The following is a 24,462-nucleotide window of genomic DNA, read 5'->3' as shown; positions in this document are numbered from 1 at the left end:
TAATGCAAGTTAGGGTGGTTTTGGCTAACGGGGCTCTTCTGCATTCCTACCCCAGGGTGATTCGGGAGCCCCAGGCGAACGAGGACCTCCAGGACCCGTGGGGCCCGCGGGACCGAGAGGTGGAACTGGCCCCCCCGGTCCCGAAGGAGGAAAGGTAACTCTGCATGATTCAGTTCTAGACTTTACAAAATGCACTCCATTGCCTTCTGGTGGTTCACCATTTGTCCTTTAATTTCAGGGCGCTGCAGGTCCCCCTGGGCTAACTGGGCCTGCCGGCTCTCCTGGTCTGCAAGGGATGCCTGGAGAAAGAGGAGGTCCTGGGGGCCCCGGCCCAAAGGGTGACAAGGTAGGCACTTCCGTGCTATTAATTCTAGCACAGAACAGACTTCCTGGGTTAAAGGCGAGATGCACGGCTGCAAAGCAACCTGTTTTCAGAATCAGTGTTGCCATTTTCTAGGAAGGGAAACTTGAGCTGTATTGCTAGAGTGACTGTTCGTGTGAACGCTCACCGGCCATCATCACACGTCCTCAGGGTCGCTCCTCTTCCTGGCCGAGTCTCGCTGCGGCTGCTTCTAACCTGATGACTCCGGCTCTTATCTGACTCTAACCTGATGACACTGGCTCTTATCTGACAGGGCGAACCGGGCAGCGCGGGGGCCGACGGAGCTCCAGGGAAAGACGGTCCCAGGGTGAGTATCCCCGCTGTGCACAAAAAGGACTTCCCTGAGTGTGACGCGGAAGACTTCCCCGTCTGGACTTCTCTGGTCCTAAAAACTCATTGCCATCACTTAGACTACGGCTTGCCTTTTCTGACCGTTAAGAAGACCGTAGTGACTCGATGTTTAAAATTCCTAGTTTATATCTGTTATTACCTGATGTTGGTTCAATGATGACGTGAGAATAGAAAAACCTCAAAAGTATAATTAAGGTCACAAACTGAAGTCATCATAAATCCAAGTCACTAAAATCCAAGATAATCAACACTGTTCAGAAAGAAATTTTTTTATTTTATACACATGGTAATTCGGTGATACAGTCATACCACGGAATCCTACTTAGCGGTAAGTAAGTGCAACATCAGCGACAAGGAAATCATGCAACAACTTACACAAACCTCAAGGACACGGGCTGAGTGAAACAGAGAGTCCATCTCAAAAGGGTGCGTACCGCGGGATTCCACCCATGTAACACTTGTGAGCTAACAGAGCTGGTGATTGCCAGGAGTTAGGAAGAGGGGAGAGAAAGGTGCGTGGGACTAAAAGAGGGCACGTGAGGGAGTCTCACGGCAGTCGCCCATTCGAGCATCTTGATTATGGCGGTCGTCATTCCAGGCCACTCTTCCTAACGGGGCCTAGAGCTTGTCCTCACACACACCAGCACAAATGAGTGCGAGACCTGAATCAGCTCTATGCATGGTCCCCATGCGTTTCTTGGTTTTGATATTGTACGAAGTTGTGTAAGATATTAACGTTGGAGGATGCTGGGAGACAGGCGCACAGCATTTTCCTGTATCTTCTTTTGCAACCTCTTGGGAATCAGTAACTATTTCAAAGTAACCATAAAAAACAAACATCTTCCGGATATGACTGCAGCCAAGAAGCACGACAGTTAAGTCATTACACACGTGTCATACTTAACCATTGTCACCTTCAAGAAATTCATAGAAATTTCACTTTTGACAGATCAGATGGGTAGGCCATCATCCAATTTAAAAAAATCCACCTAATACCTCACATACATTGGAAAAACTCATATTTGAAAATGTCAATTTGGAAATTTTAATATGTGCATTTATATTCTGAGTAGTTAAACGTTTTGGATTATCAAGCAGTTGAATAAGGCAATGCATTTCAATTCTTAAAAAACTATTCCTGTAAGATCTCACACCACATCCCTTACCTTCTGCAATGGAAAGAAAAATGAATCAGTCAAGTTCCATTGAGTCTTACCGTCCTTTAGAGGCGTCTCCATAGACTCTCCGATGTCGCAGGCCCAGCGACATTTACACACCAAGGGAAGTACCATTCGAGCCACCATAGAAGTCATAGTATCTAGTTTATTAGATGACTGCTATATCTCTATATTCCCATTAATAAAATTAATAATTTTATCTTTAAAATCAAAAATGTATTTCTATTTTCTTTAGGGTCCTACTGGTCCCATTGGTCCCCCTGGCCCAGCTGGTCAGCCTGGAGATAAGGTAACACTTCATACTACTTAGAAACCAAAAGAAAATGTCTCTGGCTTTTGGGATGCAGGGCAAAGTTTTTTTCCTCTTTTTTCAGGGTGAAGGTGGTGCCCCTGGACTTCCGGGTATCGCTGGTCCCCGTGGTGGCCCTGTGAGTGTTAACGACACCTCCCTGTACTTTTTAGCCCCATCCAGGGAGCGGGGACCCCTGCTTCCTTCCTTAGCAATTCTGCCCCGAGTCTCAAGGGCAGGATGACATTTTCAGGAATTGTGTGACAAGCAAAGGCAGGTTCAAGTTCTGAAATTTAAAATTCACAAGAGACAGTTTTAAATCAAGCCGTCTATCCTAAATAATTCTGGGAGAAAAATTTAAAATACACAAATGATATACATGTGTAAGTAATATTTCTTTAACTGCAGGATCTTGCCTGAGGCACCTTCTAGATCTAAATAGAATTCTCTCCCTTCAGGATTTGCAACTCAAGACAGATACAAAGTACATGGTCCTGATTAATTAATTGGTTGATTTCTCAAGTAACCCTTTTAGTATATTTTTAAATACTCACATTTTTTTGGAGTCATATGATTGCATGGGTTAAACGCTTCAAAACTCTCAGGTTATTTTTTTTTTTTTTTTAAAGATTTTATTTATTTATTTGTCAGAGAGAGAGAGAGGGAGAGAGAGCGAACGACGAGCACAGGCAGGCAGAGTGGCAGGCAGAGGCAGAGGGAGAAGCAGGCTTCCTGCTGAGCAAGGAGCCCGATGCGGGACTCGATCCCAGGACGCTGGGATCATGACCTGAGCCGAAGGCAGCTGCTTAACCAACTGAGCCACCCAGGCGTCCCTCAGGTTATTTTTCTTGTAAATAATATCACAACCAGAGGCAGGAGGAACGGAAGGTTCGGTGTGTCCACTCCCGGTTTCGTTGAGAAGTGGAAAAGTTCACCAGTTGCGCCATGTTGGTCGGCTTCGCGTACTTCCTGCTTAAAGGAAAGGGATGAGATGTCCAGGGTGGTATATCGCTGTCCCCGTGCGAAGGCGTCTTCACCGTGACAATGACGATGTTTTCCCCTTCAGGGTGAGAGAGGCGAACCTGGGCCTCCAGGACCCGCTGGCTTCCCCGGTGCTCCCGTGAGTATGAACTCGCAGCCCAGAGCCCCTCTCTTGCTGAGAAACTGATGTTTGAATCCGGATTCTAGTCAGGCCTCAGCTTCTCCTTCCCCGTGGGGGATTTACAGCCCCGCCACCGTGTGTGTGTGTGTGTGTGTGTTATTTTTTACTTCACTCCTCCCCTTTAAAAGATGGGATTAAAAACACTTGACTTGCCTTTATGCCTCATTAATGAGGCTCACAGGATACCCTAGATTTGAAGACACTCTGACAGTTTTGAAAGCTATTCCGTTGTAAGATGACGCTCATTAAAATTTGCTCGGGGCCTCATCTCTCTCCAGCGACTTTGCTGGCGCTCCTTCCCAAGCACAATCCTCAGAGAGGTTTCCTCCCTCGGGACAAATAACGTCCATTCTAACGCGTCCTTGACCGTTTCCTCCCATCCTGGAAGCGCCTCTGCGATTCCGGGTCGGCCCGGCTTCGCAGAACCTTCCTTTACAAGTTCATTTCAACAACTTGCCGCCCGAAGGACTGTGTTTTCTGAAGCAAGAGCGAGACAGGCGGGGGGCGCGGGCCAGGACGTCGGCTCACCGGTGACCGTCCTTTCTGAATGCAGGGACAGAACGGCGAGCCCGGCGCCAAGGGAGAAAGAGGTGCTCCCGGCGAGAAGGGCGAGGGCGGCCCCCCCGGCCTCGCGGGACCTCCGGGCGGTGCCGGGCCTGCGGTGAGTGTCGTCTGTCACTCAGTTTCCGAGTGGAAGGCGTGTCAGTGTCTCCACCGCCCAAGGCTCCATCCCGGAAGAGCGTGTCAAGGCCATGAGCGTCGTCTTTCCGGGGGTACAGTTCTGACCTTGATGCCCCCGCGGTCTGGATATGACCCCAGTCTGGTTGCTCTGACCCCATCCCAGAGTCACCGTTTTGTTGACTTTGGTCTGTTTGTGTGTAGGTCCGTCGTAGCCCCCCCAGCCCAGTTTTACTAAGATATAACTGACCTACAGCAGTGCACGGGCTCCAAGTGTACCGCAGAATGATTGGATATACGGTTACGTTGCAAAAGGATTATCACAATAAGTAGAGTTACTTGTCTTTCGAAGGCTGAAGGCTTCTTTCAGTTTTGATTTTGGTGAAATTCTGATGAACCGTTTCTGCCTCCGTTCCATACAGGGTCCCCCTGGTCCCCAGGGCGTCAAAGGTGAACGTGGCAGTCCTGGGGGTCCTGTAAGTATCGATTCTCCTTACTGGCATCTCTAAACTGTGATTCAAAAGCATTAATTAGTATCAATCTGTACAAAATAACTTTGAAAGCACTAGATCCCGAAAGAGTATAAAAACTATAATCCCTTAATCATGTTATATGTGAATTCTGAAAGGAAAACCAGCAAACCATAAATGATCCCAGGGTAGAAAGCAGATCACATTTCTTACCCTTTATTCTTGTTTTGAGTAGTTCATCATTCATTCCGCTTCAGTTTTGAAATTCAAAAACATATCGCCATTTCACAGGGCGCTGCTGGCTTCCCTGGTGGTCGTGGTCCTCCTGGTCCTGCTGGTAATAATGTAAGTATTTTTTAAAATAATTTTTCTTTATTCCACAAAGAATATTCATATATGCATGAGAGGAGAAACCTACCCATTGCCACTTTACTTTGTAGTAAATTCCATCTAAAATGCAGGTAAAAGCGGGAAGAAACATTCACTTTTCATTATAAAACACTCAAATTTCAAAAAATCTCTTTGCAGGGTAACCCAGGCCCCCCTGGCTCCAGCGGTGCTCCAGGCAAGGACGGCCCCCCCGGCCCACCTGGCAGCAATGGTGCTCCCGGTAGCCCTGGGTTGTCTGGACCTAAGGGTGACCCTGGCCAGCCTGGAGAGAAGGGATCACCTGGCCCCCAGGGCCCTCCGGTGAGTGGACGTGCTGCTCTGGGGATTGACAATACCGTTTTATTTTGAATTACGAATTCAACAGAGGAAAACAGAGTCACAGGGAGAAGAACTAAGGCTGTCTTATTTGCTCAACAGGGAGCTCCAGGGCCACTGGGACTTGCCGGGATTACCGGAGCTAGGGGTCTCGCGGGACCCCCGGGCATGCCGGGCCCTAGGGGAAGCCCAGGCCCACAGGGCGTCAAGGTGAGTGTGGCTGTCTTTTCCTGGACTGTTTCCTCTGGTAGCCTTTGGAGATCACTTAAGCATAGCAGGCACGTCATGAACAAATTTTCCTGTAAAAGATGCAAATTCTTGATATGTTCAGATTTTCAGGAAGCATGCATATTATTAAAAGCCTACAGAACACAAAAGCAATGCCCATCATAGGGCAGCCTTGAACATTAACACTAAGAAATTGATATCACAGAAAATAACTTGCCACCTTAAATACCTCTACTAGGTATGTGTGAGCATTCTTTACTTTGCTGACTTTCAGTTTTACAGAGGGAACTAGTCAGTTTACAGACTCATGAAAGCCTTTCATTAATACCAACTTTGCCTCAACTCAATTTCACACTTCGAATTTTCTTTCCCTAATATTACTGTAACATACTAGCATGTTATAGTTAGTGTCTTAAATATCCACTTAGCAAATGAGGTAATCAAATTCTGTATTATATTGTAATGAAATGAAGATATAACACTTAAGTATATTCAATTTATATGAACATATCTAATAAATATTTTTTTTAAATGGAGCTAGATGTCCAATATAACCTTCTGATGGTCACTGTAAACCTGTAATTTCCTGATGGTTAATTGTTATTTTTTTTCTCAAAATGGTCATGTCTTATTTATATATCTCATATTAGAATGTATTCTAAATAATATAATCATTGTTGTTACTCAGCTCTTGGGCCAGAGTCACGGGGAAAGTAGGAAAATGGGGCGTCTGGGTGGCTCAGTGGGTTAAGCCTCTACCTTCGGCTCAGGTCATCATCCCAGGGTCCTGGGATCGAGCCCCACATCGGGCTCTCTGCTCGGCGGGGAGCCTGCTTCCCCCTCTCTCTCTGCCTGCCTCTCTGCCTACTTGTGATCTCTGTCTGTCAAATAAATAAATAAAATCTTTAAAAAAAAAAAAGAAAGTAGGAAAATACAAGAAGCTCACTCTTCTTCAACGATAGGGAGAGCTTTAGGAACCAGTTCAATAGAGTTTTTAATAAAACAAAGTTTTTCCTCAAAAAATAAGGAAATCTCATAACATATTGATTGCTAGGATAAAATAAGTTAAAAAAAATTTTAAGTTAACAAAGGGTAAAATAAGTTAAAATAAAATGTCTTTTATTTCTTTGTGCACAGGGTGAAAGTGGAAAGCCAGGGCCTGCCGGTCACAATGGAGAACGTGGTCCCCCCGGACCCCAGGGTCTTCCTGGTCTGGCCGGTACAGCTGGTGAACCTGGAAGAGATGTAAGCACTAGTTCTCAGGAAATATCCAGTTATCCTTACAGTGTTTGGTAATTAATTTAAGCAAGGGTCAGATTGTGTCTTAATGTCTAAGAGTATAAATATTGCCACATGCCAAAGTTCTCCTCCTTTCTTTAATAAGATATCTCTTCTATTACATATATAATAATAATAATCATAAATGTTCATGTTCATTAATATTTGCCCAATGAACGGTCATTAATGGGAAAGGCTGTGAAAGCCGGCTGAATAAAGACACAAGTTGGGGATGCGGAAGGCCCCAGTTTACAGCGTTCCTCGGCATGAAAATGTGCTGCGTGTTATCTGTGATTACGTCTTTTCTTAAATTGTAGATTTCCAGTATCAGCTTAAACTATTTCTTAAGCTCTTATTTGTTATCTCTTTCCTAAGGATTTTTTTAGACTTTTTTTTCAGTTCTCCGTCTCTCTCACCTGTGAAGTTTTAGTGCCGCAGGTGTACCGCTTATCTGCTGAAGTAGGACCCTTTGAAGGGCCGCAGCCATTGTAATAGCTAAGATGGTTTAGTCCTAAGAACAAATTTTTATCCTCTTTAGGATGTTCTTGCTACCGTTGAGAATACATGGCATAGATCATATTTGAATGCTTCAAGAGAGTTTGATTTCTTTTCTCCTTCTTGTTTTTTTAATCAGGGAAACCCAGGATCAGACGGTCTTCCAGGCCGAGACGGGGCTCCCGGTGGCAAGGTATGACAAACATCGATACAGTGGGTTTGGGTACTTAACAGTGACTGCCGATCCTACGTCGCATCTGTGAATTTGTCCTCAGGGTGATCGTGGAGAAAATGGCTCTCCTGGTGCCCCTGGTGCTCCTGGCCATCCAGGCCCCCCTGGTCCCGTCGGTCCAGCTGGAAAGAATGGTGACAGAGGAGAAAGTGTGAGTTTTTCGTTGCTTACCTATTTTCCTCAATAAAGGAATGAGTCGGTAGAAGATGAGATGTGTCATCTGCCAACCAAATGATCTACTATCATTTCTTTTAGTTTTTATGCTGCTCATTCCTTAGGCAACTGTGATAAGAAAGGTGTCTGCTAAGCTTCTGGCAGTAGTTAGTGAAGAATCGTTACTAAATTCGAAGCAGCGTTAATCAGTCCAAGTGCACGTTCAGGGGTGGATGCAAGGCTGAAGTAGCGCGACCGTCCCGGCCGCCCTGCCGGAACCCGCGGACAGACAAGCAGAGAAGGCACTTGGAAGGAGGAAATGGCACTAACTTTCACTAATAGTGTGCATGCTGTCGTTCTATCACAGTGAGCTTAACTTTTACATAAAATAAAGCTTTATCAATAAATAAACCATCCCCCGTCTGTCTGTTTCCATTTCAGGGCCCTGCTGGTCCTTCCGGCGCTCCGGGTCCTGCTGGTTCCCGAGGTCCTCCTGTGAGTCGCGTTTTACCTATTCCGCAGTCTAAGTCTAAGAAGGGTTCAACCTTCCGGCATGTTCAGGAGAGGGGGTGGCAACATACCCCACTATGGAGCAGAATTTTAACTTGGCGTTGATGATACCGAAAGCAGTTCAGGATCTAAAAGGTCCTGGGGGCCAAGGACCTACGTAGCACTTACTGGGGTTTCATGCAATTATCAGTCCAAAGTCAAAACTACAAGAAGGATCTTTAGTGTGGCGTGTAGGCAGTGTCCGTGGGATTTCTAGCTAATGGAACGTCATCAACTAGATTTAATTGCTAGAAATTCTGTCTTGTTTTACCAATATGCACGTGTTTTTGTGAACTTAATTTGAACTGTGTCTGTAAAGGGTCCCCAAGGTCCACGTGGCGACAAAGGTGAAACAGGTGAACGTGGCTCTACAGGCATCAAGGGACATCGAGGATTCCCCGGTAGCCCGGGCGCCCCAGGTTCTCCAGTAAGTGTACCCGCCTTGTTAGAAAATCCCCTTTGGTGAGTGATGAGCTACGCAAATCTGAGAGACCCAAAGTAGAAAAATGCTCATCTTTAAAAGTTTGTGCTAGAAGAGATGAGAAATGGATGCGAGGGCTTGGTCGGAACAGTAGTTGGCCTGAGACGATGGGGACGGGAAGGAAGAGCCCAGTCCCATTCCGTCGCGGTCGCCGTGCTCCTGACTGGATCTTGAGTGTACGGTTCCCTCACTCTTTCAGAAGTCTTCATTCGTGTTTACCCTCTTTCTCTTTCAGGGTCCCGCCGGGCACCAAGGTGCTGTCGGTAGCCCAGGACCCGCAGGCCCCAGAGTAAGTGGCGTAGAAAGATTTTGGAAGATCCATGTTTGTCAAATATTCTAGCAGGAAGATATTCTAGCGTTGTGATATCACAATAACTTTTTAGGGACCTGTTGGACCCAGTGGCCCCCCTGGCAAAGATGGCACGAGTGGGCATCCGGGCCCCATTGGACCGCCAGGGCCGCGAGGTAACAGAGGCGAAAGAGGATCCGAGGTGAGACCGCGCTCAGACTGCGCGCCTTTACGCTCCAGAGACACTTTGTAAGACTTGGAAACTAGATAGTGAGTCAAATGCAATACAAGCACCTGACTTAATTTACAAAATGAACAATGATGTTTAGAGATTGTCTACCCTTTCTCCATCACACTATAACAACAAGAGGAAAAAAGAGCACCTTTTTTACAGTTTGATCAGGGAGTAGTCACTGTCAGAATGAAGACAAAAGCCCAATTAACCAAATGAACTCTGCTGGAGATCACACAATTATGATCACTGTAATGACTGGTGAGCCTGTGGTACATCTTCTCAAATGGCTTCCGTGATTTCTGTTTTGCTCCTAATACCGTCATTCCTGATACCGTCCATCCCACATCTTTGGCATAAACAGAATAAAAACCGTTATCCCCACAAGACACACATTTGGTAATCGAAACACAGATAAGTCATCAGCCCAAAGACACAGAGTTAGTGGCGAATCTGGGATCTGAATCCAGGTTCCTGATCATATTCCCTCTGGCATGTCAAGGTTAGCAGTATTTACATCATTCATTCCAAAGGAAACATGATAGAGTGAAGTTTGTGCTCTCACTCCACTGATTTGTACCCGGGGGAGAACAGTAACTTTCATGGTGACACATTTATTATCGTTGGTTATCATTTGATCACAAAACAACTCGAGTAAACCTTTCTTAAAATAATTATGATAACATATTAGTTGTTTCTGATGCATCGTCTTGGACCAGCAACATACTCCTTGGGCAAAGAGCAAGCACACCTCCATGATGCCTGTTCTTACCCGTCCTAGGGCTCCCCAGGCCACCCGGGACAACCGGGCCCACCTGGACCTCCTGGTGCTCCTGGTCCGTGCTGCGGCGGTGGGGCTGGTGCCCTGGGTGTTGTTGCAGGAGGTGAAAAAGCTGGTGGTTTTGCCCCGTATTACGGAGATGAACCAATGGACTTCAAAATCAACACCGAGGAGATCATGACTTCACTCAAATCCGTCAATGGACAACTAGAAAGCCTCGTTAGTCCTGACGGATCTCGTAAACACCCCGCGCGGAACTGCCGAGACCTGAAGTTCTGCCACCCCGAGCTGCAGACTGGTACGTGCGGGAGTCGCCCCTGCTCGTGGCAACGAGCGCACGGAGAAGCTGCTCAGATGAGAACTTGGGAAGAGAGAGCTTCACTGTGAACAGATCTTTTATAGCAGAAATAGCACTCAAAGAATGTTGGTTGAGTTGAAACCCCTTGATATTTTCAGGAAGTATACACAGCAGGTATCCTTAAGCTAGAACATAAATAACCCAAATATTCCATTTGTAGGAACATTTCAAGACAGTCTTGAAGAAATTGTAATGTAAGTCACAGTTTGGGATGTTTCTGCATATCATTCCAAAGTTGTCTGTGTGATAAGGCAAGTTAGATCACCGCGTTTTCAGGATAAAATTTATACAACTTGGTACAGGCATAATTTGCAATTTGACTTTTGCAATCTTTATTTAATGAGATTAATTTTTGTGATAAATCTAGTTAGCTCTTTCATATTAAGAAATAGTTAAAAGAAAAATCCCAGACTTACATAAAATTATGTCAAATATTATAATACTGTAAGATTTTGCACATATTGGGTTAATTCTTTCTGAAAAACAAAAACTCTTTCAGGTTTTCAAATACCTTGACATGGAACATTGCCTTTGTTAGGAGTCATTTCTGAAAATTACTTAAGATGGAGAAGAGCATCATTCACAGGGACTTGGGGTTAAACCCACTGGCATAAATCTAGATTAGGCAAAAAGCTTACATTATTTAGAAAAACCATGTTAAACAGATAATCATCTTAAAAAGAGGGAGGGATTTCAATAAATACAATACACCAGTCAAAATGTCTTGGCTTAGTAGATCATTACTGTTCCATACAAGAAGCTGTATTTTACTTCAGTGCTTACTAATTATTGTACCTCTTTTTAATCTCCACAACTTCAATAAAAGTTTCTGTATTATACTATACTATAAAATACAAATAGATTAGCAAGCAACATTATGAGTGCTGTACCAGATAAACAAACAAAATCATTCTGGTCCAAACTTCAGTACCGGATTTTGTAACCAGTTCCCATCATTCTTTTTTGTGACTATTCAGGAGAATATTGGGTTGATCCGAACCAAGGTTGCAAGTTGGACGCTATTAAAGTATTCTGCAATATGGAAACTGGGGAAACATGCATAAATGCCAGTCCTCGGAATGTTCCACGGAAGAACTGGTGGGCAGATTCTGGTGCTGAGAAGAGGCATGTTTGGTTTGGAGAATCCATGGAAGGTGGTTTTCAGGTAATAAAGGATGGAGCGTTTTTTAATTAAGTCATTCCTGCTTACCTGACTTTTTTAGTTCTTCCCCATTTTTCATCACAAAGCTAAATTAGCAAATAAATAGAAGAACACAATGGTTTATATAGCCAGGTGACTACCTCTATAACTTTCATAACTTCCCTCCCAAAGCTAAGTTAGGTGGAATGATTCATTGCATGCAACCACCTGTCTTTGAATTCTTAACACCTGTTTTACTCTAGTCTATGTTACACATGCAATAAGAACATATTCATATATAAAATACTCATACACAAAATATATCACTAACCTGTGTTATAATGACCATACTGTACTGCATGAATCCCTTATGACATAGGGGTACAACTAACATGTTTGATCGATTGTGTTTTTCCCCATCACAGTTTAGCTATGGCAATCCTGACCTTCCTGAAGACGTCCTTGATGTCCAGCTGGCATTCCTCCGGCTTCTGTCCAGCCGGGCCTCCCAGAACATCACGTATCACTGCAAGAATAGCATTGCATACATGGATCAGGCCAGTGGCAATGTAAAGAAAGCCCTGAGGCTGATGGGGTCCAATGAAGGTGAATTCAAGGCCGAAGGAAACAGCAAATTCACATACACAGTTCTGGAGGATGGTTGCACTGTAAGTAGTGACATTTTCAAAGGCGTGGGTCACAGCGATCTCAGCATTTCTAGTTTAATCATGCTATTTTGAAAAGAAGAAAAAAAATAATGGCGGTGAACAAATGATTACATTTGGTGTGAGTTACATAGGATCTGCTGGTTCATGGCGGGGATATTAAACACCACACACACACACACACACACACACACACACACACTTTTCATCTCAACTTCCAGGCAAAACGAGTTGAAAGGAAATCAGTAGAAATTTAAATTCATAATATAAACTTTATCAGATAATCTGGGTGGTTCCTATACATTCGGCATAATAGCTATTATATGGACTCAATCTAAAATCTCTGCTTTCTTTTTAATTTTATAGGTTAGCTTTGAATCTGTTCTTGTTATTATCACTTATAAGCAAAGGGAGAATTCGCTTCTAATCGTAACAAATTCCATGATGAGAGACTTACTCACTTTTTAGTAAACCAATAGTATCTAGTAGCAGTAACCAAGCAGAACCAGGCCTCCTGAAAATGGGGGGCCGTTGGCAGTCTCTACTGGATGTACCTTAAAGCTCTGTAAGGCTTTTGGTTAACGATATGGTTTATTAGACCGCCTGGGGTCTCAGTCAGTTAGGTGTCCATCTTTCAATTTCTGCTCAGGTCATGATCTCAGGGTTGTGAGATCAAGCCCCAGGTGGGGCTCTGAACAGGGGGTAGAGCCTGCTTAAGATTCTCTTTCTCCCTCTCCCGCTGCCCCTACCTCCTCACGTGTACACACTTTCTCTCTCAATCTCTAAAAAAGCCCAATATGGTTTATTATCTGGGATGATTATAGCTTTAAAATGGAAAATGTCTCACATTCATTGAAGATAACGTGGCAAGTTGGAAATGCCCTCAGGGCACACTATTTTCTTAAACTTGGCCAGTCAGAGGAAGTGTCTAAGTAATTGTAATATGATAGCTCACATTTTTTCTCCCCTCTTTTTCACAGAAACACACTGGGGAATGGGGCAAAACGGTCTTCGAATACCGAACACGCAAGGCTGTGAGGCTACCTATTGTCGATATCGCTCCCTATGACATTGGTGGTCCTGATCAAGAATTTGGTGTGGACATTGGCCCTGTTTGCTTTTTATAAACCAAACTCTCTCTGAAACCCCAGCAAAAAATTTCACACTCCGTATGTGTTCCTCTCGTCCTAACCTTGTCAACCAGTACAAGTGACCAACTCAACTCCAGTTATTTATTTCCAAAAGTTTTGGAAAAAGTATAATTTGACAAAAAAGGATACTTTTTTTTTTTTGCTGTTACACCAAATACAGTTCAAATGCTTTTTGTTCTATTTTTTTACCAATTCCAATTTCAAAATGTCTCAATGGTGCTATAATAAATAAACTTCAACACTCTTACAATAACACTGTGTTATATTCTTTGAATCCTAGCCCATTTGCAGAGCAATGACTAGGCTTACCATTAAAAGATAACCATTCCTTCTGAAATAGTCAGCATGAAATTAGAAAAGACCTCCCTGTTTCAACTACCTCAACCTGGTCAGAAATACAGATGAATTCTAGAAGACCTGGAAGATAAAAAAAAAAAATTATATAAATTAGCAATAATTTCCTAAAATATTGGTAAAAGTATAGTACAAGAATTTAAAGAGACATTTTAAAATCTACAATTATTTTAATCTTGGAAATTAACTGCTTTTAAAGGTGCTTTTCTCTTTTCTTGTCATTGCTGAAATGATCAAGATTACCGATATTTGGGAAGGCTTTAAAGACACATGTTATGGTGCTAATGTACTTTCACTTTAAAAACTCTAGGTCAGAATTGTTGCCTTGCATTCAAAACATAAATGCACACCATCTGTACGTGTCTCCTGTCAAAAACATTTATTGGCATGTCACTTCAGGGGACGGTCTCCCTGGATCCTGTAAAAGTCAACAACAACAAAAGACAAATAATGGGGTGCTTTTGTCACAGTAACACAGAGAATGTGTTGAAATTTAACTTTGTAAGCTTGTATGTGGTTGTTGATCTTTTTTTTTCCTACAGACACCCATAATAAAATATCATAATAAAAACTTTCTGGTTTTTGTTACTGTTCATGGATATAAGAAATGCGTGTGTACACTCAAGAACTCTGGTGATCTTCTTGGAAAAAACATATTGAATTCTAACTCTGTAGTTAGGAATGCCATGACCTCAAGAATATGGGGTAATAAGCTGTGTTCAGAAGAGAGATGGTGCTCCATGGGGAATCTGGAGGATTTTTAGGTCTTATTCAGTGAAACTACTGGGGTATATTGAAAACTGAGGGCATGCCCTTTGAGTCCATTGCCAGAAACAGGAACATAGTCAATTCAGTTGTCACAGAACAGGGAGGACTCAGGGAGGAGGATGCCGGTGATTTACTGGAGTGAGCGGGGTCTGGCAAAACGAGAACGGCTGCCAGCTGGGGCTCTTCTACCCCCGTGACACACTTCTCCTTGCCCTCTCGGCCCACCTTCAGAGTCTTATTCTTTTACTTACTATAAGTATGGTCTTGCACATTGGACTTCATATTGGAAGTTCGCTTCCTCTCTATGGCTTATAACAATAATGCTACTTTCAGAAATGAAAATTCCACCAGTCACAGATCACATCAGGAAACCACTTACCCTCCATGCTGGAGGAAACCAATTCAACAGCTTCTTGTGCGGCTTTCCAGAAACACACAGACACCCCCCCCCCCCACAGATATGGAAGGAGAAATACAGAGACAGAGAGAGAGGCAGTAAGAAAGCCAATTTGTATTGTGCATTAAAATTAAATTACTTGGAGTTTTAAACTTAGGCATCTTCAAAGCCAGAAATATTTGGCCAAGTCTCCTCACAGTGCCTCACTCTGACATTGGCTCTCCTGCCTCTCTTTCTCACATATAAGGACCCTGATAATTACTTGGGTGCACCTGGATGATTTAGAATGACCTCACCTTCTCGAGGTCAGTTGATGACCAACCTTAATTCTGCCAGCAACCTTATGACCAAAACAGCATCAGTGTCCAGCATTGTGATGTTTCACCGGGATGCTCTTGGGGTGTGATTTTGAATATGGCTCCGAGCGTAAACATCCTCTTCATATCTGTTTATTTTATGAGCCTGGGTTCTATAGCTTTCTCTGAATTTCCCTGAACTTTAGACAAAATCTATAAATTACATTTCTACTTAAAACAGCCAATATTGATTTAGGTTGTCTGTAACAGTGAACCTTGATTAGGCCAGCACCTGATAAGAGCAGTGATGGCAATGAGCAGAAATTCAGGAAAATGGGAAAACTCTGGGATCAAATATTTATACTGGTTAGGGGTAAATACAGGAAAATCCAATTTGCATGCAGAGATGAGAACTCATCAGTCTGTGCAGGTCCGGCTCACCTCTGTGGCCACCTGGAATGACCTTCCCTGGGAAGCAAGGGCTGAGGAGGACGAGTGGCCACTGCGACACAACAGGATATTTAAATCTCACGAGAGATTGCAGGACAGCCTGTGGGTGTGTCTGCTTTACTGCTGATGCACAGGAAGAGAATGACAGGTTCAGATCCATACCTTCTTGGCTCGAGATCCAAAAGAAAAGCTGTGGCCTTTCCCTGACTATGCTAAAGTAACTATATTCACATGAAAAAACATATTTTAGAACTCATCTTTTTGCACAGGTTTGAGTTAACCAAGGAGAAAATATAATTCTTAATTTTGCAGATCAGTAAACTTCAACATAAATCTAAATGGGTTTTCAAATTCTTTCTTGGATTGATACATAACTAGGAAATAATAGGACCCCAGAAGATTGCATGCGGGTTTTGAAAGAATTCTCTTCAAATATTCCTCTTTCACATTAAATTACTCTAGCCCTTTAAAATAGGACCCTTTATTTCCTGCCTGCTAAAATTTCTGCCTTTCTTGAAATGCAAGATGCCTGCGAGAAAAGACTAATTCTCCTCATACTTCACTCCCACCACTGCTTATTGTCTCCAGATTTATAACTAGTGTCAGATCCCCGAACGCACGTTGTGTAACAGTTAAAAAGTCAATCTCAGGAGGGGGCTCACACATAAAAATAATGAAAAAATTTAATTAAATAATATTTTCTAAAATCTGGGCAATATGTGTGGAAGAATTGTGCAATTCAGAGCAGATGAAATTCACCAATATGTGAATGTTAAAAGAAAATTCTAGAAAGATCCCATTGTTCACATGGTTGGTTGACTGAACCATGCCTCGGAGGCAGCACAGATTAAATGAACAAAATGATTTGAGACATCACGATCAGTCCTTCCAGACGGAGAATTAAAGTTAAGGGTTAAGATCGACATGTTGGAACGGCTTCCCCTACGTGAAGCGCGACTTTCCTTCTAACTATGTTCTTCGGGTAGAACACCAAGGGCTTAAGAAATCCACACCGAGAAGTTGCCAGCACCTTTGAAAACTTGCTTGGAAGTGTGTCTTGGGTCTGGAGATGGAAGTGGAAAAACAAAACAAAACAAAACAGCTGAAAGAAACTTCTTGGTTTCAGTGGAGATGACAGGAGTGGTTGGAAGCCAAAGAGCTTCTCTACCTCACAAGAAATAGAGTGAGAATAACTATGAGAGACAACAGGGCTAAAATAGTTTAAAAAAAAAAAAAGGCCTAAGTCAGAAATATCGTATCTTTGGTGGTGGCTAATTGATAAAGGTCTACTATTTGGGTCCTACTACTTGGGCTGACCATGGCAGTTATACTTAGTTTTTTTTATAAACAATAATGACAAACAATTCCGATGCAGGTAGAAAGAGAGCTTGGTTGAACGATTATGCAGGACATGACTTTCCACCCAGTTTCCAGACTGTGAGACAGTTCGGAGAACCAGCACCCTGAATGAAGTTCAGAGCTTTGGAGGAAGTCTCCCACAATAACAATGCAACTAATGCACCAAGCATTATTAATAGGAGCCCACATTGTTCTAGTCAGTTTAAACTTATTAATTTACCAAAAAAAGGAAACAAATTATGAAATATTGAGTAAATTGTCAAAGGTCACCTAGCTAGTAAAAGGTTAAAATTTGGGGTTAAGATTTTAACACGAACAATCTGAATTTAGAGCTAATACTCTAAGCCATGACAACAAACGGTCTAAAAGTTACCACGTTACTGATACATTGGGGAAAGGATAAATGCCTTATCTTGGGGGCAATTTCTTCTCTGTCTCTATCATCTTCCTCTTGCCAGTCATTACAGTGTCATTAGTTTCTTTAATATCTCCCCTGGACAATCTCAGGTATGTCCCAAACTCGAGTCAGCACTTTTACTGAGGATAACTCACAAATTCACACCTGTATTTTGTACAACAAACTAACCACATTTTCAATGGCCTGAGATCCCAGCCAAAATCTCCAAATGTCCTTCACGAAGACACCGACACGGAGATCTTGAAGATCGTGCCGGACACAGGGAAGAGCAATGGCAGAGGTCCTGAGAGACGGATGTTCTGGGTTGTTCAAGGAGGAACAAAGGGGCCGGATGGGAGCCGTGGGCATGTGGGAGAGCGGCACAAGAAAAGACCACAGAAAGACACGGGGAGACAGATCGTACGGAGTTGGAGAGGAGGGGTGACCATTGGTCTAGCTTTGCCTGGGGGAGCACTATTTATAGGTACTTTCTTGATGTCTCATGACACTTAGCATTTAGAACTCTCTAAGTACTCTGACGCGATGGTACTGAATGGCCGCGCGGCTTCTATTTGGCCACTGTGGGGACCTTGGCCTTTGCTCTCAGTGAGATGAAAAGTCGTTGAGCAAATGGAGAGCATGATCCGGCCTACAGGTTTAGAGTGTTGCTGTGGTGGCTCTCCTGAGATGACAGAGTGCTGGAGCAGGGTCTGTGAGCACAGGTAGGAGTCCATCACAGTCACCTGGGCCAAGGGTCACGGTCGCTTCCACCCAGGAGGCTAATAGTGGAAGTGATGAAAAGCAGGTGGGTTCTAGGTATCTGTTGATTATAGAGGACACAGAATTGCTAATAACTTGGATGGTGGTCTCAGAGAAAGGGGGATGCCAAGCCTGAACCTGAAGCTTTCAGCCTGAGCGAGTGGGAAAAGAGGGTTGTCAATAGCTGAGATGGAGGAGACTGTCAAGGTTAAAGATTTGAGGGGTTCAGGGCCTCAGGCTGGGCAGGGTACCCTGGGGATGCCTCTCAGTTCCCTAAGTAGACTTGCTGAGTTGGTGATCAGAGCAATCTGGAGGGCAGGGGAGAGGTCTGGGTTAGAGAATCACACTTAGGAGTTTCTGCATACACACGGCTTCTACGTCCATGGCAGCAGATGCGATCCTCAAATGATGGAGCGTGGAAAGAGTGAAAGTGAAGAAGGACCAAACTCTGGGGTGGTCCAATGTTTACAGGCTGGAGGAGTGGAGAGGAGGCAGCAGAGAAGACAGATTCGTAATGAAGGGAAACCAGAAAAGAACAGTGACCCAGAAGCAAGTAGAAAAAAGGTTTGTTGTCTCAACATCAAAATCATGGCATATTAGGAGGATAAGTTAGCTTCGAGTTGATCTAGTCCAAGGTCGCTAGTCACAGATTTTAAACAAGGAGCTCAAGTGAAGTTTTATCAATTTCCCAGTGTCCAGTAGTCTACACACAGGGACGTGACACAATCCTCCCACGCGTATTGCTGCTTTAGGGCCATTTTATCCCTTTATTACCTCTTCTTTGTTGGAAGATTGACTGCAACTCCCTTTACCTCCAAGCTGGCGTTTGACAAAAAATTATTCCACTTCCTTGTTTCAAATAAAATTTATTTTATAAGTCTTGAGGATGAAATTTATACAGACATTACAACATATTTGGAAAATGCAGACAAGGAGGAAAATTGATTCACCTTGTCCCATATCAGTGGCTACTTCCTTATTCTATGTATATTCTAACATAATTGGGACAATACTGCAAAAGCAATTTTGTATGTGGTTTATTCCATTTCATGGGATACCACATTACTTAAAAATTTTTTTGACTGTAGTAATAATTAGGAAAACCACAGAAGAGGCTATTTTTTAAAAAGTAATGGCTACAAAGTTAGAAATCACAGCAAAAAAATCCTCACTTTTATCTCGTTTATATCAAAATTTTACTTGACTGGGTTCTATCTTAGAGAAATGTGCTTATTTTTAAAAGTGAGTCATAAGCTGTGAAAAATATTTTCCTTTCAGACATAATTCTCCATTGAGTCATAGCTCACTAAGTGAGCTTGACAGAACATTAGTGAAACATTCTACATACAGTGCACAGACGAACGCTCTCACCGGATCTCTGTGTTCCCCAGCCTGCCACACTACAGTTTTCACACATCTTATAAAAGAATCACTTGTTGCGCTCATGCCACAAAGGAAAGAAAAATGTCATCTACGGCCAATATTTTTTAAACAAATTCTTCTCTGATGATAATTTTGCTTCTCTTTTTTCCTTCTCATCATCTTAAACATTGTCCAAAAACACATTTCCTTTTGAAACTCCTTAGTGTTTTACTAAAGTACACAGAATCACTTGACATCTTCCAATCATATCTGATACGATGCTTACCAACAGAAGTCAAGGTACCCTTTGTGATCCGTAAAATTTATAAATAGGAATTACTACCTTTCTATCTGTTTAGTGATGATGTGAAAGCAAGGATATGCTTGTTGCAATGCTGAAAATGAAATGTTTCATAATTAAATAGGTGGGAGGGAGAAAAAGATTTAAGCTCTTAGACTGGGTTGTCTGGAAACAGACAGCACGATAGCAACTTGTGAGCAGAGCGTTCATTAAGGAGTCACCTCAAGTCCAGAAAGGCCAGCTTGGGTGGAAGGAGACGCTGACCCACATGCGATGGACACTGAGGTCTCGGACCATCCCGGAACTGAGACGGAACTTCCGAGTTGTCAGAGTTCCCAGTAAGGGGGACGGGCTGTTCATCCTTGACTCAGACAGTCACTGACTGGGCCAGAGCCTGGAAGGGGTGGGAGGTGTCTTCAGGAAGGCAGTCTTGGTGACTAAAGGCGATTCTCAGTGAGGGGAATGGCCGTGGATCCTCAACAACAGGCAGTCCCGGGGGGCGGTGAGTGCTTTGGCTTTGGAGAGAAAGTACGCGTGGAACAACCTACTGTCTACTATAAGCTCGTGCTCTGTGCTCAGTGCTCTGCTAAACGTTATAGGGGGATAATATGTAATTGCTCCTCCTTAAAAGTGTGTCGTCTGTCTAGAATTAATAAGTGGAACCTATTTGAAATAGTACAAATGCATCAAGATGGTTAGCAATTAAGTGCCAAATTGTGCCGGACCCACCAAGGAGACACGGACACTACATCAGAAAAAGAATGGTCAGTGACGGTGATGCTGTCCAGACAGGCTTTCAGAAGGTAAAACTTGAGTGGTGGAGTAAAGAAGAGTGTGATTTGGGCAAATGGCGGAGAAAAGGAAAGCCACTGCAGACTAAAACACGAAAGAAGAGAAATAGAGCAGGAATGATTATTCTATTCTCATGGAATCGTGAAGAACCCAGGCTACTTAATGCATTCATTTCAATTCAGCAACGTATTGAGCAATTACCAGCGCAAGGCCCAGAACCAAGTGTACAAGAAGATTCAAGGGGAGTGAGACACCACGCGGTGTAGACACCAACACGCCCCGGCTCAGCGCGTAACTCGGATTAGATTCAAGGGGAGTGAGACACCATGCGGTGTAGACACCAACACGCCCCGGCTCAGCACGTAACTCGGATTAGAAAGATGTGAGGTACTAGAGAGGCACAAGGAGGGAACACTCGTGCTCACTTAAAGGGCTGTTTGCAGAGGGTGGCCTTGGAGGCCGACTTCAAGTAACAGACGTTTTCAAGGAGAAAGAGAAAGGGGGTTCCCGGAGATTGCCGTGGAGGAAGAGGAGCAGAATTCTGAGGTTTACTCGGTGTTTAAATTAGCCCCGATTCAGGTGGAGCTCGGCTGTCGTTCGCTGCTGGGATGAGACGGGGCGGAAAGCACAGTCTGGCCCCAAAAGCTTCCAGTAGTTCGATGACAGGTGTTTGTTTTGGTTTTTGATGGGATTCTTAATGTAGAGCCGCATAAAAGCTTTGTTTATTGGAAGACTCTGGCTGGAAGGGATCCAAGGACGAGGGGAGACGGATCGGATGAACGGGCAGTGACGAGAGATCAGTGTGAGGAAGGAGGAGAGAGTCACCGTTTTAGGGAGAAGTTATTAAGACGAAAAAAAAACACTCGACCGAAAAATCAGGGCCCTTTTTTCCCCAAGACTAGACTAAGGCGTCGCAGAGGGTGGATGTCCTTGCTGGGAAAATTAGGTTAGAGGGGAAATGGGGTCAGCAAGAGGAGGACACGGAGAGTCAGGCAGGGGCGGTTCCTGTCCAGCGAGGGAGGACGGAGACTGAGCGGGAAGTCGCCCAGGCCGTGTCTCTCGGCTTCCTACGTGGCGCTTGCACCCGCCAGTGACTCACCCGGAGGAGCGGCTGGGCTCGGCCGCGTGTGTGGCTGATCGGAGAACGGCAGGCGGGGGCGGCTGAGCACATCTGGCAATGACCCTTCTGCAGATGCTCGATGACCTCATCTGGCTCCGGACGAAAGCAGGAGGAGGGAGCAAAACGTCCGGAGGGAAGGGGGACAGGGCCAGCGTGGTGTGTGCGGGGCGGGAGGGAGGCTGGCAGGAGCCACGTGGAGACGCTCCCTTCTGGCCTCCCGTGACTTCACCGGCGGCGGGACAGGAGGCGTCACCGCCGAGGGCCGGCCCGCGGTGGCAGGTGAGGGCCACGAGCAGAGAGGGTGGACGGCAGGAAGGTGTCACCTGCGCTCTTGGTAAAATGATCCGGGCCCGAGTGTCGAATCTGGTCTCGAATTTAAACCACCTGGAGGCTGTTCGCCGCGGAGGCCCCAAGAGCACAGACTCGGGCGTTGCTGCCGGGAGAACCCACGGAGCACAGAGCCCGGCGCCCTGTCCTGCCGGGAAACAAGCTGGACGTTGTTGGGGGGGTGGGGTGGGGGACAGGGACAGGGACAGCAGTGCCACTTCCTCATCTGAGTCCTCGGGCCTTGCATTTGGACCGCAGATGTCTCCCATCCTGTTACGTTGTTCTCATTAGAATGGCTAATAGCTGTGATCACTCTGTCCCCCAGTGGCCTTGTGTCGCGCGCTGTCCCTGTGCCCGCCGCTGGGGAAGCGTCCACACGGATGCTGTGGTTCTGTCGCCTCCGCTCACTACCCTGAAGCCACGTGCTTTGCTTCGCACAGACGGACCAACCTCGCATCCTACCGGCGGCCCTGGACCGCCGCTGCTTATGGGCGCAGGGTGAGGGGAGGCAGTCCCTAAATCGTGCTCAATCATACTCCGATAAAAATAAACGCAATTTGGGTTCTCCTTTTTTTTTTTTTTTAAAGATTCTATTTGTTTGAGAGAGAGAGAGGAGCAGAGTGAGAGAGACAAGCAGTCTCCGGGCTGAGCAGGGAGCCCGAGGAGTGGCTCCATCAACAACTCTGAGATCATGACCTGAGCCAGAATTGAGTCTGATGCTTAACGGACTGAGCCACTCGGACGCCCGTTTAGGGCTTCTTATTACAATAATCTCACTGGGATCTCTGAGTGATTGATTTTTTTCAACCAGAATTTTCATCTTCATATTTTCTTCTATTTGTCTCCTTGATTTCAGTCATGAAAGTGTGAAGATGAGAACAAGACCTACGCGCCAGCATCCAAGGTGGCTTCAAGCTGTCTCTTCCGAACGCGGGGGTCCCCTTGAACAGCTCAGGTTCAGGTTCCGCGTCCGAGAAGCAACACTCCTTGTAACAGGAATGTAACTTCTCTCCTTTCCCCTTAAACGTCTGGGCTCCTGGTGATGGGTCCAGCTCACTGCTCTCCTACTTCCTTCTCGAGTGACCGCATCGCCACCTGAAGCTCTAGCAGCTGCTCGGCGGGACGGCGACCCCAAGCCGTGTCCAGCTGGACGCTCCACCGGTCCCTCCCACCTGCCTCAGCCTCTCCCCTCCTCTGCTCCCCATCTTAGTAGATGTCACCACCTTCCGTCCAGCTCCCCAAGCCAGAAACTCGAGAATATTTGAAATTCCTTGTGGCCTTGCCCCTTCTTTTCCATGATATTCTGTTGATTCTATTTCTTGAGTATCTCCCAGATCCGTCCCTATTTCTCCCTCCTCCGTGGCCTTGACGCCTTAATCCCTATTCCCTGTTTCTTTTTCTCCAGCATTGTTTGAACTCATCTTTCTACTTTCGGTCACACTCACTTTAAAAATTCTGCCAAGGTGATGTTTCTCATATGCAAATCACAATATGTGTCTTACTTGCTTAAAACACGTCATTCAGTATTTTGTTCTATCTATATTTTGAGTCGTCCAGATTTTACCCAGCAGGACTGGCCCTGGGGGAGACGAACCATGAGAGACTGCGGACTCTGAGGAACTAAATGAGGGTTTTGGAGGGGAGGGGGTAGGAGCATGGGGGAGCCGGGTGGTGGGTACAAAGGGGGGCACGTACTGCATGGAGCACTGGGTGTGGTGCCTAAACAATGAATTCTGGAACGCTGAAAAGAAATTGAAAAAATGAATAAAATTTTTTTTTTAAAAAAGGGACTGGCCCTGCATTCAAGATATGCAGCATCTTGGTCTCTCCATGAAACGCCTAGGTTATTTCCCAGTTTTCAGGCTCACCACAAACACCCTCCTCACACATTCCCAAGGGTCCTCTAGAGGAGCATATGGTTACGCTCCCAGCTGAAAAACAAAAATCGTTTCCTAAAGAAACTCCTCCAGAAAAATGTTCAGTCTTTCACTTGACATACAGGTCCCTTCCTGGTACCTTTTTCTGCTTCTTTTATTTACTTCCCTACAATGCCCTGCATTCCGTCCTACTGCCGCGCCATCTCACTTGGGGTTCCCCCAAACAGCCACATCTTTTTTTTTTTTTTTAAGATTTTATTTATTTATTTGCCAGACAGAGATCACAAGTAGGCAGAGAGGCAGGCAGAGAGAGAGGAGGAAGCAGGCTCCCTGCCGAGCAGAGAGCCCGATGCGGGGCTCGATCCCAGGACCCTGAGATCATGACCTGAGCCGAAGGCAGAGGCTTTAACCCACTGAGCCACCCAGGCGCTCCAACAGCCACATCTTTTAAGAGTACCACGCCTTGACCTGTGTTGTTCTTTACGTCCGGGCCCTTGCTGGAGACATTGTTTTCATCCTTCAAGGCTCAGGCATCTTCTTTGCTTCCAAACCCCAGTCTAGTTGGGATGGGTCAGTCCTGAGTTCCACTGTGAATACTTCGTTAACATCAGTTATCATCACACATTTATTTAATTCGGTTGGTGTGTTGTTCTGT

The 24,462-nt window shown here is 44.8% G+C and overlaps 1 protein-coding gene across 1 annotated transcript in view; it reads left to right on the top strand.

Moving 5' to 3' along the window:
- Positions 1-14,195, top strand: part of COL3A1 (collagen type III alpha 1 chain) — a 40,087-nt gene extending 25,892 nt beyond the window's left edge. Inside the window, exons 30-51 of the mRNA XM_080797951.1 lie at positions 56-154; positions 239-346; positions 636-689; positions 2,147-2,200; positions 2,286-2,339; positions 3,267-3,320; positions 3,916-4,023; positions 4,463-4,516; positions 4,802-4,855; positions 5,039-5,200; positions 5,318-5,425; positions 6,581-6,688; positions 7,356-7,409; positions 7,492-7,599; positions 8,043-8,096; positions 8,470-8,577; positions 8,867-8,920; positions 9,015-9,122; positions 9,934-10,231; positions 11,269-11,456; positions 11,858-12,100; positions 13,078-14,195. Of these exons, the coding sequence (XP_080654077.1) occupies positions 56-154; positions 239-346; positions 636-689; positions 2,147-2,200; positions 2,286-2,339; positions 3,267-3,320; positions 3,916-4,023; positions 4,463-4,516; positions 4,802-4,855; positions 5,039-5,200; positions 5,318-5,425; positions 6,581-6,688; positions 7,356-7,409; positions 7,492-7,599; positions 8,043-8,096; positions 8,470-8,577; positions 8,867-8,920; positions 9,015-9,122; positions 9,934-10,231; positions 11,269-11,456; positions 11,858-12,100; positions 13,078-13,224 (2,379 nt within the window). The 3' untranslated portion in view covers positions 13,225-14,195. The remainder of the gene's footprint in view (positions 1-55; positions 155-238; positions 347-635; positions 690-2,146; positions 2,201-2,285; positions 2,340-3,266; positions 3,321-3,915; positions 4,024-4,462; positions 4,517-4,801; positions 4,856-5,038; positions 5,201-5,317; positions 5,426-6,580; positions 6,689-7,355; positions 7,410-7,491; positions 7,600-8,042; positions 8,097-8,469; positions 8,578-8,866; positions 8,921-9,014; positions 9,123-9,933; positions 10,232-11,268; positions 11,457-11,857; positions 12,101-13,077) is intronic.
- The last annotated feature ends 10,267 nt before the right edge of the window (positions 14,196-24,462 follow it).

The sequence above is a fragment of the Martes martes genome (genome assembly GCF_963455335.1).
Source record: "Martes martes genome assembly, chromosome: 3".
NCBI lineage: Eukaryota > Metazoa > Chordata > Mammalia > Carnivora > Mustelidae > Martes > Martes martes.
Note: the sequence above shows the minus strand (reverse complement) of the source record. Positions and strands in the feature narration are given on the sequence as shown.